This window comes from Mytilus californianus, unplaced genomic scaffold, assembly GCF_021869535.1.
Source record: "Mytilus californianus isolate M0D057914Y unplaced genomic scaffold, xbMytCali1.0.p SCAF_8, whole genome shotgun sequence".
In the NCBI taxonomy this organism is placed as follows: domain Eukaryota; kingdom Metazoa; phylum Mollusca; class Bivalvia; order Mytilida; family Mytilidae; genus Mytilus; species Mytilus californianus.
The window spans coordinates 65,453,753-65,469,351 of record NW_026262734.1 but is presented as its reverse complement, the minus strand read 5'-3'; the positions used below and the strand labels follow the sequence as shown (position 1 = coordinate 65,469,351).

Sequence of the window (15,599 nt, the reverse complement as noted above, 5' to 3'; positions counted from 1 at the left end):
GTATGCTGAAGCTAACCATGTATTTAGATTTTTGATATTGAACCATAAGGTAAATGTCCAATTTCAAATTTTCAATTTTTTAGACCAATGGCACATTCATTCTGTGTCAGAAACCCATGCTAAAAAAAGTATGTCAAATATTTAATCACAATCCAAATTCAGAGCTGTATTGTACAATTAATAGAAATTGTATGGAGATTCATAGTTAAAAACACCAGGCTCAAGTTTAAAACAGATAGAGCATCAAATTCTAATTTTAGAGACGAATTCATGTATAAATATAGGTTGAAATTTGCTGTTCATTATTAGAAAAATAATTAAAGGTAAGTTTTATAGATTTTTTAAAAATATTATATTAATGTTGAATGATATTTTGGAAATTTTTTGAAGAACTTTTGGCAGATTTGTTTGTTATTCTGTATAAATTATTTTTCAGAATGCTATATAATATATACATTTGTTTTTTGATGAAGCGAACACCTTTAAAAACTTAGCTAATATTGTCCATTAATAAATAAATGAATTAAATTCTTGGTGTACTGTACTTGGATATGCTGAAACTAACCGTGCATGCATTTAGATTTTGGATATTGAACCATAATAGGCAAAAGTTCAAATTTTTCAGTTCTCTGACCACATTCATTCTGTCAAATATTTAATCACAATCCAAATTCAGAGCTGTATTAAGCTTGAATCAGAATGTAGTGTCCATACTTTCCCCAACTATTCAGGGTTCGATCTCTGCGGTCGTATCAAGCTGCGCTCTGCGGGGCATGTTTATCGGTTTGTATACGACTTTGTAATCTCATGACATGCCGAGCAGTCGGTTATTTTTCTGGGTTCATGGAACTACCAATTTCGCATTCCACGTTTAAAAACATACGCAACAACTCTCTGAGTGACCAATAGGTGGTCAGTTGCAAGGCAAAAATTATGCCCGTAAGTTTACCCTCATTTTCCAGCGGTAGTCCAAATTTCCCAATCAGTCATCTCGTCCACCTACCTTACAGAACAACATATTGTATCAATTGTTAATTTGTTCTCGTCCTGAATTTGTATGAACTATTTGCCACTGAACGTTAGACAATCAATTATCAGTCAATCATTAATTTTTAGTATTGGTCTAAGAATCTTGTGAGATATACAGGACCTACTTACTCTTGTATGAATTGATTGATTTCCCCGTCTTGAATTTGCATTGCGTTGAGCATTTTCGACCATGCATGTAAATTACAGAATACACTCTGTTGATATATGATATAATGTTTTTACAATGATATTCAGTTTCATTGCAAATGTTGCGATTTAATTCATATTGCAAAACTTTTTGAGACACCAAATTCAGGATGTTCGCTACTCTGTTTCAAAGTAACAAGCTTTTTAAAAGACTAAAATAAACTGAAATTATATAAATAAAGGAACTAACAAAGCAGAAAAATATGAAGGGTCCGTGTGCTTGTTTTCAAGATATAAGCCATTGAAAATTTGGCGGGAAATGATTATTTCTAGACTTTTCATACATTTAATATTGGCACCTTTTTTCTTTCAAAAACTATGAAAAAATAACAAGGATTTGATAAAATTTTCAAATATGGCTTTTTAAACTATATGTTATAAAAGTATGTAAAGAAAGTAGGGGTTTACGGGCAAATGTTTTAATGGCACTACATGGATAAAACCAGAGGATTCCGAATATATGGCAAAAATTCAAAAACAAGAGGAGCGAACGTCCTTAAGACAAAAAAGGGAAAGAGAAAAATTGGCGATTCAAAGATTAATAATGGAACAACCTGTTTTCTGTTTATATCTTTTTTAATTGTTTGTGTCGAATGAAAAATGTGTTTATTTGCTTTACAGATTTTGCAGTATAGTATGTCATACAGGTTTACTTGTCCTGAACAGCCACATTGGAAAGTCCAGTCCAAACACCTTTGTCCGCATGCGCGAAACTACACTTGTTTACTAAACATCCTAAATCTGACATATCAAGAGAACTGCAAAGGACCAAAAATAATTGCCCCAGGTATAGTTTATCTATCGCATCAAACTCGCCGGCAGTTCCGGCTTCGATACACTAATTGATGGAGTAATGAAAAATAGTTCCGGAACGGAAACGATCACTGTACGGAGTTTGTCGCATATCATTATGATGTAGACTGTAACAATATCCGGCACTATTGTTTAATTCCAATAATGTAGTTATCTTGTTATCTTTTATCAAATATATATACTCTTCCCATATAACTCTGTACAATGCAGAAAATTTGAAAATGTAGGCTCTGTGAAAAAGCTTTTGTTGAACGAAAGGACGAAAAAGGTCAAATAAAGTCGGGAAACATCATGGCTAAAACAATTACATCAGTCCACAAAACACTTGAAGAGAAAACAAAAGATTGAGCAACACGAACCCCTTCCGTTATACATGTATCACTTAAGTAATGTTAGACAGTCCCTGAACACGTGGTTTTGATTTGCACTCAAATTTGAAATATGAAGCTAATAACATGCAAGATGATAATGTTTACTATATGAACAAAGTGCTTTTTCCGTCGTTGTAATTGTTGGATGATCTCTCTTATCAATTTGTACAACTACATTAGGTTCATTTGTATTTTAAACAGACTGAAACCAAAGAACTCTTAGTTAAAATTTACCTTCGACATCCAAGTAATAATAGCTAAAAACAGTTGCTGTACTTGTCTCCTTGAAATATGCCCTAATCTTCTTTTATCCATTTTACTGACAAATCGCTTACATAAATGTGAACCTATGTAGATTAGTCTACAGTATTTGAGCATTGTAGGTTCTAAGTATATATGGCAACCAAACTTTAACAGAGGTGAATGTGACACAGAAAGATACCAACCGTTCATTTTTCACACAGACGGATATACTAATTGCTCGTTTTTGAAAAGTCGGTGCTACAGTGAAGGTCAAGCAACTTTCAGCAATGGTAGTACCAAAATGGATAGATCATGCTATTGTGATAGCACAAGAGGATATGTTTTCGTCATTTCAACTCATGAGAAATACTGTATACCTTCTGAGGAGGATTGTTCCTGTCATAAAAATATCACAGAAGGAATAGCAAATATATATGATACAGGTAATACATGTACTAGTATATGGGATATGAATAAAATGTAATTTCACGAAGTTTTACGCAAATGTTTTTTCATACCTTATATATATATATTATTTATTTTATCATACATAGATTTGATGCTTTACATGTTCTCTGTGCACCGATTTCATCTTTGACAATTTCGAGTAGGGAATATCCATTGACATACATTAAACACAAGAATACTGATGATTTTGATATCTAATTTGCCGGCACATAGTTAACTTTGCATGACTATTTTTAGGCCTTAGTGTTGATTATACCACATATGACCCAAGAGTACAGTGAGTATATGTTTATTTTTTATTTTTTTTCGTCTTCAGTAAATCTTTTCAAAACCCCTACTTGTTAATTTTTGCGTTTAAGCGTTCACAGAGTACTGAAAATGTATACAAGTATTGAAATGTGATCAGATTACAGAATGTACAAGCTTTTCTACGGTTTAACTTTTCAAAAAGAGAAACAAATTAATAATTAATAATGACAAACGGAGATTGAACATGAATGAGTGACCTTCATCAACCAACTTGATATTAAACTTAACATTTTTTTTAGAAAACTGGGACTTTAAAAAAGAGAAAATGACTTTTTTCATACATGTATGCATATATTTACAATAGCTGTTCAAAACATATAAATACTGTTTTTTGCCGAAAGTCGATCCACATCATGTTTCCAGTTCTATATGAAAGCAACACATTGTCTATGTACATTGTGCAAACTTTATGTTTTAAAAAAATCTCAAATTATATTAATTTGAAAAAGAAGTTGACGTTGTGTATTGTAAAAATAAATGATCAAGAGAAATCGGAATTGTAACAATAAATTATTATCCTATGACATACACGAATTATAATTATTGAAATTAGATAAATATGTTAAGATCTTTAAAGTTCTGAAATCGACATCCTCACAATGCAAAACACGAGGAGTAATACTGCCTTCATATCTCTAGATGATATCTGCCACAGTATCGTAGTTTTAGAACCTAGATTGTGATGACGTATATGCGTGCAAAATATGTTATTCCGCTTGTATTGCCTCTGTTTGTCAGTTTCTTGCCAGGTTTCGTTTAGATAGGTAGAATTGAAGCGTTCAAGCAGTAATATTACTTTATATTCATCTTAAAATCCTAAGTTTATTCGCATTCCTCAAAGCACAAACAATGTTTACTTCTTTTTTGTGAGAACAAAACTTTAAACGTACACACTTAATTCGTTTGTTTAATATTTTTATACGGTCGTGTAATGGTATGGTTATGTTGTCGTCAGCGTCCGAAGACATTTGGTTTCCATGAGTATAAGTCCATGGATCTCTAAGAAATTGTTCCACCAGATTCTTTACCACAAACGGAAGGTTGGGATTGATTTTGGGGGTTGAGCCCTAACCATTTACCTTCTAATATTTTGTATAAATTGCTTTTATCTTTGCCAATTTCAATGGTGTTTTATTCAAAATCTTGAATTCTTTGGGTTCTTTAATATGCTGAATCTAACGTGTGTTTAGATTTCGGATTTTGGGCCCGTTTTTAAATCGGTCCAAATTGAGGACCTCAATTACAGGGTCTAAAATGAAACTTTTTGTTTGGTTTTATCAAAATTGATTTCTAGGGGGGGTTTATATTTTTAAATTTTTAATTTTGGGCGCCGTTTCAAATTGGTCCCATTAAGGTCCAAAGGGTCCAATAAAATTTTGCTTGATTTCAACAAAAAATGAATTCTTATGGTTCTTTAATTGACAGTGTATTTTTTTACTTTCGGCCCGGTTTTCAAATTGGTCCACAGGGTACAAAATTAAACTTAGTTTGATTTTATCAACAAAAAAAATGAATTTTTGGGGTTCTTTGATATTCTTAATCTAAACATGTATTTAAATTTCGATTTTGGTCCCAGTTTTCAAGTTGGTCCAAATCGGGGTCCATAAGTTATCTTTTCAACATATATTAAATAAATGGGATTCTTTGATATGCTGAATCTAACCGTGTATTTAGATTTTGGATTTTGGGCCCCGTTATATTTTGGTTCACTTTGAGGTGTATAGGGTCCAAAATTAAACTTTGTTAGATTTCATCAAAAATTGAATTATTGGGGTTCTTTGATATGCGGAATCTTACCATGTATTTAGATTTCGGATATTGGACTATAATAGGTAAATGTCCAATTTAAAATTTTTAAAACCACATTCATTCTGTGTCAGAAACCTATGCGGTGTCAAATATTTAATCACAATCCAAATTCAGAGTTGTATCTAGCTTGAATGTTGTGTACGTACTTGCCCCAACTGTTCAGGGTTCGACCACTGCTTTTATGTCAAGTTGCGCCATGCATGGGAGCATTTTATTGCTATATAGTATCTGCATTATAAAAATAATCGGTGTAAGTTTTTTTGTTTCGCATAAACAGGTCAGGAGTCATTCATTATGTTAACACTGTTAGAGACTACGATGACACGATGTATAACATAAAAAGAAGTGGTGAGTTAAAATAATAATATACATATACGTATGCCATGAATTAAAGATTTCTGTAGTGGGACAGGCTCATACATGATGTGGCGGAAAAAAACTTGTTTGGGACGTACGCTCTAACCTCCCATAAACAAGGACAGAGGTGTAAAAACTCAACATAAAAACACACTGGGAAAATCTAATGAAAAGGGTTTGACACATCAGATCGACACATAGCACCCAACAACAAACCCAAAAGTCAAAATAATTTTTTATGTGCAAAACTGACGCGTATGTGCACAAATTACTTGTTTAATCAGTGCAATATCATAAACATGTGATATTTTGTTTATATGGTAATAAAATACATTTTTATTGATAACCTATAATTAATATAAATGAAATCTATCGATAATTCGTCGCTATATCATTAATATAGCAAAACATTTCATATACATGTTTAAAATGTCAAAAATTTAAATAGAAATAAACTAATTCGAATAAACAACTGGTGAAAAGACAGAGTAAACATGTACTTTTGTTCAGTCACCACTTGTAATTTCTGTTTCTCACAAAAACACTGTATGAGTAAGGTTTACGAATTGCAATATTGTAAACAGAACCAGATTTATCAAAAAATGTAAGCAATATATTCCTGAAAGCCGTTTTACTGTTTGGGTAAATTAAATCAGGGGGGGGGGGAGATTCAGGCTCCTGGGATCCTGTAGCGTGGGATCTCAACCCTCCGTTTGCAAATTTGATGCACTATATATGCATATTACGAAAATGCTTCCTTCCAGTTTTTACTTGAACGAAATATTGTGTATCAAAAGTACATAAGGCAAAAGTTAAAGACCAATCAGGGAAAATAACATCGGCACGTTATTCAGATGAGTGATACTTTTTTTAATATTAAGCTTTTCCTTTTTATCTTATTTTACAGGAAATGCCAGGCGTGAAGCTGCTAGTCTCGTTCTGATCATGTTTATTTTGATGTTGTTTTTACCATACCGTAAGTGTATCAAGCAAAAACATTAACATGCTAAGATTACAATGACCTACTATTTTACATTGCTGGTATGTGTAGTGTCACTCTCCTGCATTTAAAAGGGTAAAATGCCAGTCTAATGAACCAGGAATTATATAAATATCGTTGGTTAAAAAACCAGCAGCCAATCTTTCCTTTATACCACACATTCGGTAAAATTTCCAGATTGTGACCTTTCTTGGTGTTTGCATATACATATTGGTATCATATACGATGTAGAAGGAACATTTTTATATTTGAATAAGTCTATAAAATTTTTTTTTGCATCTTATGGCCGATGTGAATTGTGTAATTTCTTTCCAAATTGTATAGTTTTGAAATGACTAATATTGTCATGAACTACTTATGACCGTCAATCAAATTTTGAGCAACTATTTCTACATATCTTATATCTTTGTTCACATGCATTTCAGGTGAAAAATTTATATTCATACTTTTCCCAATGTAATGTCTACTTATTAATTTCCGCTTACCAGTGCTCGATAACTTTGACAGTTTTTCATCTGTATAGACTATATATGGAAGTTTTTAACGACCTTGACTGGCTATACAGCCCTTGCATGGTCGGTAGACTATCTGTTTTGAGCCAGCTATTTATAGCTAATAAACATTCTGCAGTTGATGTTACGTCATTCAGGGGATTGTTTGTTTATAATTAGTCAAAATACCAAAATTGCTTATACCCATGTTCGGTAATGAAATTTAAGCAATCAAACTGTAAATCAGATATCTTGTGGAACTATAATTTGTCTGATAAATACAATAGAGCAATTCAGAAAAACCTATTACATTAATAAAATTATTGTCATAATATGGTGGTGTGGAATAAAGTTAAACAATTGCATTTTACCTTTTTTGGGGGAGACACAAATTTTGTATAATTCTTTAAAAGTTGCAGATATTGTTCCCATTTTCACTATTAGGATTGGACACACACATGACAAAATCAGTATGATAAATGAACTCATTATAGATACCAGGATTAAAATTTTGTACGCCAGACGCGCTTTTCGTCTACAAAAAACATCAGTGACGCTCGAATAAAAAAAGTTAAAAAGGCCAAATATAATACGAAGTTGAAGAGCATTGAGGACACGTAATTCCGAAAGGTTTTGTCAAATACAGCTAAGGTAATATATTCCTGGGGTTGAACATCCTTAGTATTTCGAAAAATTCAAAGTTTTATAAACAGTGAAACTGGTGACTGGTAATTAGACTAAGGTGCATGTTAGACGGTGGTAGAAACTCTTAATGGACCCAATTTGCACAATTAGCACACCCAACCAGTATAAGTGTTTGTTGATATAAGCAATCGATGCCTACAAAGTTTTCATTATCATCCGCATTTGCCGGATTTCTTGATTTCTTTCTGTTCGCTGTTTTTGGCCTCTTTTTTTAAATTTTATTTGCTTAAACAGATAAGCTGAGTCAGATTTACAATTTCTACCACCATGACCTGCCTTACTTGTTGTTGGGGGGGGGGGGGGGGGGGGGGGAGGGTATTAATGACCTCACTAACAGCATCATCAGTAGCATTATCAATTACTCTACCGCTGGTAGCAAGGTATACCCGAGCGGAATGTCGGTAATTCTTTCCTTTGCCTATCAACTACCATCACATTTTTCAAATTATATATCTTGGATGCATGAAGTTTACGGTCTCCTTTTGATAGATTTCAACTGTGAACTAATATACTCAAACGTAGTTAGGGCAGTTAACTATTGCAAAAATCCTAGTGGCCGAAAAAGAAGATGAAACGTTTGATCCAGTCATACGATTCGTGGTTCGCATGCGTTATTTTTTTGGAAAAAAATTCATGTGTATAGTTGTTACGTGTAGTTGTTTCTCCGTTATGACTTGTTGAAAAGAAACCTTTGTATCCCTATTCATCAAATCCTCATTTGATGCAGAAAAATTTGTACCGTTAATGTTATTTCTAATGATATCATTTTCTACGAATTACCAGAAATTGAATAGGCAGTTTGTTGAATTTTGTTTGACTATTTTAGACGTTTAACAAAATGACTATGAATTTGTAGTCATTGTATTATGTAATGCCTGTCAAGGTTAGACATTTTATGAATTCATCAAAAATTCAGGCAATTTACAAAATGCCTAAATTAAGAAACTTCCTGTAGTTTTTGTGGATTTCCGCCTTTTTGAAGTAGCCTTAGAGTTCGGTATTTTTGTTAATACTTTTTTCTGTAACATAATATAAGTCTTTCCTGGATAATGCTGTTGTCGCTTAATTTTTCATTGACGTTTAGCCCATTTTCTATTTTACGAAATTAGGTCTTAGATATCCACTCAAAACTTATTATATCCTATTTTGCTAATTACACAATTTATTACATTTGTTACTCATATTTCAGCGTCCGCTGTTATTATTACCAAGGTTTGTCGAAGACTACGAATGACTACATGTAGGCAATGTAAGTGTAAAATATTATGATACATGTAGCAAAGAACGCTCGAAATTGTTTTTTGTTAGTATGGAAAAGACAATTTTGTTTTATTAAACAATATGTATTGATGAGATGACATCATTTTGTAATTTTTCTTTTTTCGATAAGCGTTTTAATGAATATGAAACATGTGTAAGTCAATATTCAAAATGAAATACAGTGTTTTTTTAAAGGAATGTTGCTACATGATGTTCAATATAGAACAATAACAGAGTTGACAATCATACTTCAAGTTTCATATGATCCTTTTATAATATCTTCTCTTACGATAACAAAGAATCTGAATGTGTTGACAAAAGCAATATATAGCATACAGTCAAGTGTCAGAAGAATGTTTCTTAGAGGGATGTAAAAAATATATTTTATTTCATTTCAAAATACAAATATGATGCCTGATAAAATTTTTAAAAAACCTATGTTTCTATGGTATCTAGGACAAAATCATGACATTTTATGAATATTCACTTAGTTTTGATCTATGTCAAGCAAACGAACTAGTCTGTCATTAGTGTGTTCTTCGTAAACAAGTTGTACATTCCGACAAATTGGACAAATAACGATAAAACCTCCTGCACATTCACATGAAACTTATATATGTATAATTGATTTGCAGGCTACAAAACCAACAATAGTACAATAGAAGGTGACGAACAGAAAGATATTGAAGCGGGAGCTTCATGCGAAATGGGCACACGACAAAATGTATTGACTGGACTTGACAAGTGCGTTCTTCAGAGATACATTTCAAATCTAAGTAATACAGAGATCATAGAGTTTGCATCAATTTTACGGAATAAAGGTTTAATCAGTAAATGTGCATATTCATACATAGGAACATGTTATAAAATTCACAATTATCAAAACATGAGGTCTGTGGCAGTAAGGAATATTACTAAAATCCATACAGATTTGAGAAATATTGTTTTTGTTATGTACAATCTTAATAACAGGTATAAATCATGGGCAGTTCAATTATTTACTACTTTTAAAAATGTGTTAGAACTAAGGCCTTTAATTGTATATAGAGTTGACATTCAAGATCGAACATTTATCCAAGCATACTTTGATGTCATGAAAAAAAGCGTTCAGAAAATGGAGTTTGAAAATCCAGTTGAGTATTTAACAAATCTGTCGCAACAAATACAGATGACAGGACAACGATGCGATCAAGCCCATCAAAGAATATTCACCGAGATCTGTGATAAATACATTGTTTTAGTGGCGCTTACAATTGATGCGTTAGCTAATAAAACTAACGATATAGATCCAAATGGTAAATTTTTCAAAGAAATTGAAGCCATCATATCAAAGTCGTCTTGTCCAGATCTTTCACGGTGCATGCTATACGGACGTAAAGCTGTGGCATTATCTTTCCAAAACAAACGAGAAGAAGGGGAAGACATGGAAAAGATGGCTCTTATATGTGCAGCTAACGTTGTACCATGTCTAGAAACTGTTGACATGTTTTATAAACTAGTTTTGTTTCACAGAGCGTGGTATGAGAAAAACCCACAGAAAGAGCTGATGTTTATAGCGGAAGTCAAACAAAAAGCATTCGATGTTTTAAAAGACATGGGGGATGAGATAAGACTTTTCTGGTCAAGAAGATTTGTTGTTCGTTTGCTTTTATGTTACCTCGGCCTCGGTATGCGCGGTAGATTTATTCCACTTTACCAAATTCAGCCTAAATATACAAAGGAGTCAGAATTGTTATTAAAAACATATGATTCAAACACTGCTGAGATTCGTATTCAAATGTTATTTTATATAGCCAAAGCTCGTTTATCTCATTTAAAGGGGGATTTAAAAACTGCGATTGCATGTAACGAGGAAGCGAAGAAAATTGCCACAAAAGGTGCCTACATCGAACTAGAAACAATCCTTGATAATGAACAGATATTGCTAGAAAGTTGGTCCTTATCCGCTGACCTTCTTCCGAACCCTCCTTATTAATGACCGTAATGCAGTAGTATGGTTTTTTTGAAGTTTGATATTATTCGTAATTGACGAGTGTGGTTGCGCTATTTAATACATGTAAAGTTGCTAAGAATTTGTGAAAAATCCATATTATCATGTTTTCATGGGACTATTTACACGCAAAGTATTATGTATATGATTTGTCAAGAACAATGTTATCATACATATTGTTTGTGATTGTATTCATTAGGTTTATCTTATTGAATGAAAAACACAATTTACGAGCTTTAATGCAGAGTCGAGGTACTAAATATCAAAACATGTTTTGTAGAGTTCAAAGACTGTCGGAATTCTTGTTTAAAACTACAATACACTTCATGAAAGTGAGATGGAATTCTTGTTTAAAACTACAATACACTTCATGTAAGTGAGATATATATAGCTATTTGGACCATACGTATACGCGTATATTCATATGGTCCGACCATACGCGTATGGTCGGACCATATGAGTATATACTCGTTTGGATATTAACGAGCCGGACCAAATGAGTATTTGTACCATATAGGTATTTTTCGAATATATTCTAAATGGACTTTTTTCTTCTTTTTCCGGTATTTAGATAAGTTAATTTTTTAAATTCTTCTAAATTTTACCTATTTTTACTTAATTGATGTGTTTTTGTTCCTATTCATACGATCTTACAATAACAGTAGTTCATACATAAAACATATAGGGACAGCACGTTTAAACTACCGTGATTGTATAAATAGGAGCATGAACACATTAAAGATCATTAAATGACTAAAAGATAATTTAAGATATTAAAATATTTACTAAAATCAAATTAAAACATCAAAATAAAGGGGGAAAAAGGTGAGGTACAATGCCCCAAGTACCTGTGAGTTAAACAGTTGACTTCTTTTCAAACGGTACATTTAAATATTTCTTGAAGTTATATTCCAAAGTCAAAATCGACACATATTGTGTTTCGTAAGGACAAGTAGAAAATGACTTTGTAAAAATGCTTTAACTTAAATTTTAATTTGAGTAAAATTATTTTTATTTCATTAATCATGTAACAATGGTTGCCATTTGATGTAATAAATCACAAATAAAAACTCTTAATCAATGACACTTTGAAGGTTCGTACTTAAAGCAACGTCCATCGTATTAAACACCCGGACCTTATGAGTATATACGCATATGGTCATGACCATACGTGTATAGTCCAAACATTCCAGAACATCTATACGTTATCAAATTTCTTAGCACGTGACTCACTACCCTTACTCACCTGACAATTTACAAAATAAGTACCCGGCACACAAGTTCATATATTAACTAATAAAGTAAAATTATTGCAATACTCATATTAAACCAAGAGATAGATAAATGTCCTTTGAATTCAATTTTGAACATGATCTTAGCGCTGTTTATGTGATTTGTTTTTATTTTTTATTTGTTTTTACTATAGTTCTAAAGTATTTTAAGTCTTTTTTAAGCAGTATTACCTCGGGATGTGCAATACCAATATATTTTATTTATAGATAAAATAATATATTACATGACTGTATAGTTGCTCATTCTAGAACTAAAAATGTATTTGTTTCTATAGCAGAGTTTGTGTGTAATAAATTGTAATTTTTTTTTTATTAATTTTTTACATTTATTTACATTATTTAATGTTTATTACTTATTTTTTGGAAAAGATTTGTTATTTGTTTTTTATGTAGATCGTTTTTCGTGTTAATACTCCTGACCTGTCGTTAACAGTTTTCGTGCATGTTAGACCCTCATTCAAAACGATATTTGAACTAAGAGATATTTTAACTATTATAGTATAACATTTTAATATTTTGAAGCTAATACTCTCTGGACGCTGCTTTTTATGTGTACGATTTATATCTGTTGATATTTCACTTATCCAGATTAAAAAGGTAAAGGGTTAAGATTTTAAATAAAAACTAGTTTAACCCCACAAGACATTTATGTAAATATGTGAATATCGCTAAGATCAATTATCGAAATGAATGTGGAATTTGATGCACAAATCTATTTTACCCCAATTTTCGCAAGCATTGAAACTGGTTGTCTTTGTTAAACTTAGTGTAAGGTATTTTTCATGTTTTTGGTGATTTGGATATTTGAAAACATGAACATAAACCATTCGTAATCGTGCAAACTTCAACAAGAGTGAAACAAGTTGTTTTATAATATGGCTATCATATCATAGGTTAAATAAATAATCCACAATTTATGAAAGCAACTTGTAAGGAAAACACATCAAACTGTTGAATGATTAAGTTTTGCATTACCTACCTATAATTTGTGACTGTCATTTTATTCTACTTTCGTACCACAGTTTAACAATGTGTGTCCATCATTTATATTGTCTTAACTCATAACAAATCTTAGTGCGGTCAATCGGTCTATTCTTTTTTTCTTTTTCTTTTTTTTCTGTTTTTTTTTACTGTTTTTTTTTTCTTATTTTTTTTTTTAAAGTAAATGATCGCGAATTTTGACGTTGGGGTGCACTAAAATTTAACTTAACAGAATAGTTGGACTGAAAATGTGTTGATGGTCCCGACTTGCTTTATATTTTCTTTTTAGCCATGTTTTTGTTGTTTTTGTTTATATATACTGTTGTAACGTTTACATTAATTTGATTATATTTTTTTTAAACTTTGGTCGTTTAATTTTTAATTTTTTTTACTGTTTTGTTCATTCCCCAATTATCAAATTTGTTGTTCTAAATTATAGTAATATGTATCATATTTATGTATCTGTTAAATATATTACGAATTAAACTTTTTTTCAAATCATTGTATTAGATTTCTTTGAACGTGTTATTCAATCACAATTTTGAATCACGTATCACAAACATGCGGGAAAGGACAACAAAGAACAGACGTGAGCTAGATAATATTTACAAATTACAAACGAGTACTTGTTGTCTTTGTCTCAAAATGCAGGTAGGAATATAAGTTTATTCCAATTAAAGTTTGTATGCGGATTATTAATATTGAGAAACAACATTTTTCCGCATACGATACAAAAACCAGTTTTGATCACATGTTCATCGTTGAATTATATTAGGTATAGTGTCAATACATTTATTAGTAGTGATACGTTGAGAATCGTTTTTGTTTGTTTGTAGGTCGTAGATATAAATTAGAAAATAATAAATCCGAAAATAAGACTTAATAATTAATGAAATATAAATATTCGTTTAAAATGATGCACTAACCAGCAATTACGCATAGCATATTTATGTCGACGAAAGGAGTTAAATGTTATCATAAAACCAATAACATGATCACAAACTGCGGTTCGTCTTTTCTATAGAATAATTGCAGGATAATAGTCTCAGGAATGCTCGTGTAATAACATTAACGGTACCATTTGTTCTGCACCAGATGCGCATTGTTACAATACACGTCTCTTCAGTGATGCTCGAGGCCAAAATATTTGAAAATCCAAAACTTATTCAAAAGATGAAGAGCTTATAAACCAAAAAGGACAAAAAGTATAACTAAAGCCGGGCAAAAACTCAGTGCTTTGCATGAGGGAGATATATTCCTTAATCTAAAATAATTTCCGAAAATTTTGTAACAGCAAATTTTAATAAAACAATATCCGTATTTTCTTGCCAGTACCGAAGTACATGCGAGTTATGGAGTAACACTAAATGTTCAATATACATTGTGTCAGTGTATCAAAAATAATCCAGGACTCTGAAGTTGACTTTTGATATACTAGTATGCATGATTTTGTAAAATGGTATCAATCTAAGGGCAAATGGGCGTCAAGCGTGTAAAATATAGCTTACTGTGGCATTAAGATTTTAGCTTTTTCTCTTCAATTGCGTCCGTCTGTAACAAAATATTTGTTCAGTTTAATATGATAAACTTCCATTCAAAATTAATTCAAGCAAAAGACAAGGCAAAAAGCATACAAACAAAGCTTCAAGATAATAAAAGAAATACTTGATCAAACGCACATCATTTAAAGTTAAAATGATGGGTACTAAGAAGGCTAATTCAAATCGGATTTATACCAAGTATATCAAAAGCGTTTCATGCACAAAACCCACCGAATGACCGGTACACAATGCCAATAGTTTGTAGAATTCAATAGTTCGTAAAACCTTTTATTTATTAATCATTTCAGATGATGACGTCACAAATGACCGTTTACATAATTCATTTAAAACGCCGTTACATTTATAGGTTGTCTTTTAACTTAACTGAATTCGACAAACGATTGGTGTTCATAACCGGTCATTTGGTGCATTATGTTCCCGAATAAGATAGAATTACTCCGATTTTGATTGGCGTCCTTATTACCCAAAATTGCAATTTCAAATAATGAGCATTCGAGTTTTTTTCTTAAATATCTTGATTTAGTATTGTCTTGTAGGTTTCAACTTTATACACCTCATTCAACGGTTTCTTTCGCTTTTATCGAGTCTACTTATTATTTTGTACTCTACCTCCTTTGTTTGGTAGAGCTAGTATTACCCAGCCAGTAGGTTTCCTTGTAGTGTTGTGTGAACCCTTATTTGTCTTCTTTTTTTTTGTCGCAGTGTTGTTGTG

General features: G+C 31.7%; 2 protein-coding genes across 2 annotated transcripts in view; one reads left to right on the top strand and one right to left on the bottom strand.

The window, feature by feature from the left end:
• LOC127710652 (septin-2-like) overlaps positions 1 to 15,599 on the bottom strand; it is a 635,810-nt gene that overhangs the window by 243,056 nt on the left and 377,155 nt on the right. The window lies entirely within an intron of this gene.
• On the top strand, positions 1,861 to 11,037 carry LOC127712833 (uncharacterized). Its single transcript, XM_052219440.1, has 7 exons — positions 1,861 to 2,023; positions 2,804 to 3,106; positions 3,369 to 3,408; positions 5,527 to 5,597; positions 6,514 to 6,582; positions 8,992 to 9,051; positions 9,698 to 11,037. Exons 1-7 carry the CDS (start codon positions 1,873 to 1,875, stop codon positions 11,035 to 11,037), a joined length of 2,034 nt encoding a protein of 677 aa, XP_052075400.1. The 5' UTR covers positions 1,861 to 1,872.